Source organism: Eucalyptus grandis, chloroplast (assembly GCF_016545825.1).
Source record: "Eucalyptus grandis chloroplast, complete genome".
NCBI lineage: Eukaryota > Viridiplantae > Streptophyta > Magnoliopsida > Myrtales > Myrtaceae > Eucalyptus > Eucalyptus grandis.
Window position 1 is genome coordinate 27501 of NC_014570.1, and position 2500 is coordinate 30000.

Here is a 2500-nt window from a genome sequence, read left to right on the forward strand (position 1 = left end):
TTTTTTGTAATTCCTTACATAAGGATTCAGAAAATACCGGATCTCCGCCTACACAAGCAAATTGTTGATAAAACTCCAAAATGGCATTTTCTTTTGACCCAATTTTTTTTTTCTCTTTATCATTCAGGAAAGACAAGAAAATCTCAGGATAGCAAACATTCTCTAGAATTTCTCTTAGATTCGAACCCATAGCTGATGATAGAACTAGAATAGATATTTTCTGTTTCCTACTCACACGAGCCCATATCCTTGCTTTTCGATCAATCTCTAATTCTAATCTTCCTCCCCAATCTGATATTATGGTCCCGGTATAGACCGAAATTCCGTTATGGTCCAATTCTGACCGGTAATAGATACCGGGACTTTGCAATATTTGATTGATCACAATTCTGTATATTCCATTTACTATAGAAGTTCCCAGGGAATTCATTAAAGGAATGTTTCCAATAAAAAGATTTTGTTCTTGCATATCCCTACTGGTTTTCCAAATTAATCCCGCGGATACATATAATTCAGAAGAATATGTGAGTGATTCATATACAGCATCTCTTTCTTTTATCAAAGGTTCTACCAATTGATATGTTTCCACAAATAATTGAAATTCAATTTCTTGATCTGTATCTTCAATTTTTGGAAACTTATAAAGTTCTTCTGTTAAGCCCTGATCAATGAATCTACAAAATCCTTCAAATTGTATCTGATTAAACCCAGGTATTGTAGACATTCCCTCATTTCCATCCCCGAGCATTTTGAATTTCCCTTTTCTCAAAAAATTCCATTATTGACCCATTCTTCATCAAATCATATGGATTGATTTAGCAATGATGGAATTTCTATTTTGTTTACTGAATCGCATGAAATTTTACTCACCCCGTATATGGAATGTATGAAATGCATATGAACGGAGGAATAAAGACAATTTTATATTCAAATTGGAATTTGGAACAGATAGAAAATCGAAAGGAATTAATAAATGCCACTTAGGCTTATGGAGTTTTGGATAGAATATCAAAAAAAAAGTGATTCCATTTCTACCATTATTATGATATTACATACTCTAATCCGATTGGGTACCAGAAAAAGAAATGGATTCGGATTTCATCTGTTCGATGATATAAAGACATTATAATCATCAAAAATATAGAGTTGATATTTTTTTAGCACTTAACTTTTTCATGGATTCTATTGTTCAACAAATGATTCGCATAAAAGAGAGATACTTTTATTTTACCTTTTTTTCTTTTTTTAGTAGAATACGATTGAAGGGCGTAACATAGTAATAAAGTTTGTATTTATTAACCATGTGTAGATAGCTTATCTATGTTTCCTCCTTTATTTAAGTTCTATTCGGGACAGCGCGTGCTATGCTATATCAAAATTTCCATTTTCTATTCCATCTATTGAATGAAAAATTGAAGCACTACAATTTACTAATAATTCTCTATAGTCATCATATATAGATATGATATCCAATTAGATATTTGTATAACAATTTATGTTCTGGGGTTTACATATACTTCTATTTGCTGTTATAATGGAAATTGGAAAGGATTTTTTTTTATGGAAAAGAATCAATACTGATTAGTTATGTATCAATTTGGATTTTCTTATATAATTAGAATTAGGATTAAGAAAAGACAATTTTGGATTCAAATCCAAGAATCGTTCATGAATTTACAGTCCCATTTAATAGTTAATGGTTCCAATTTGTCCTAAATTTTGGCTTTTGGGACTGAAAAACCACATTTGGTTTTTCAATTTTTCAATATCAATATAAAAAAGAGAGGGAAAATTTTTAGATATTTCGTTTTTGAGATACTATACATACAACCGAAGGGATGGATCCAATCCAAAAAACGAAGGATTTTTTTCTTTTCGGGCAGGGGTTAAATTTAAGAAAACGGGATTCAAGATGCAAGTCCAATAAAAAAAGAAGTTTCGGAATCCCCCACTCGACGCAAACAAAGGGAGACTTTTTTCATCTATTTTGTAGGGTATCATACATTTTGGCGGCATGGCCGAGCGGTAAGGCGGGGGACTGCAAATCCTTTTTCCCCAGTTCAAATCCGGGTGTCGCCTGATCAAGAAAAAACTCGAAATCTCTTATTTCGTTTTGCTGATATAACTCGCTGAATTTTTCCCCAGCAGAAGCAAACAAAGTAAAAGGACTCTTGAGACTTGCTTGCTTGGTTCGAAACATCTGGAAGTTTGGCTCTCGAAAGCTAAAGTGCTCTAAATCCTTGCCTCTAGGATTCAAGGACAGATGAATGGTGGAAGGGCTCTCATATAAAGATTTATTGATTCCCTTCCACTACTAATGTAGTGTTTAATTACCGGGTCCTGAATTAGATTGGATAGCCCCACGGAAAATCGAATTAGTGGTTGTGGAAAGGGCTGAAGATACTTTCTATAGAGACTCAGGAGAGTCTCTAAGTCCTCGCCATCCAATAACAATTCGATGGAAAGTTGGCTTTCGAAAATTGAAATGAAAAAAAAAGAT

General features: G+C 33.2%; 1 protein-coding gene and 1 non-coding gene across 2 annotated transcripts in view, besides 1 other annotated feature; one reads left to right on the forward strand and one right to left on the reverse strand. All coding sequences in view use genetic code 11, as the record gives it.

Annotated features, from left to right (window-relative positions):
- The window catches only part of rpoB (RNA polymerase beta subunit), a 3219-nt gene extending 2471 nt beyond the window's left edge, over window positions 1-748 (reverse strand). Inside the window, exon 1 of the mRNA in view lies at window positions 1-748. This exon is cut by the window's left edge and continues 2471 nt beyond it. Coding sequence (YP_003933954.1) covers window positions 1-748 — 748 coding nt within the window.
- Window positions 1-2500: part of a sequence feature (large single copy region; LSC) that runs on past both edges of the window.
- Window positions 2009-2089, forward strand: trnC-GCA. The gene has a single exon. It is a non-coding gene; the product is annotated as a tRNA-Cys (tRNA).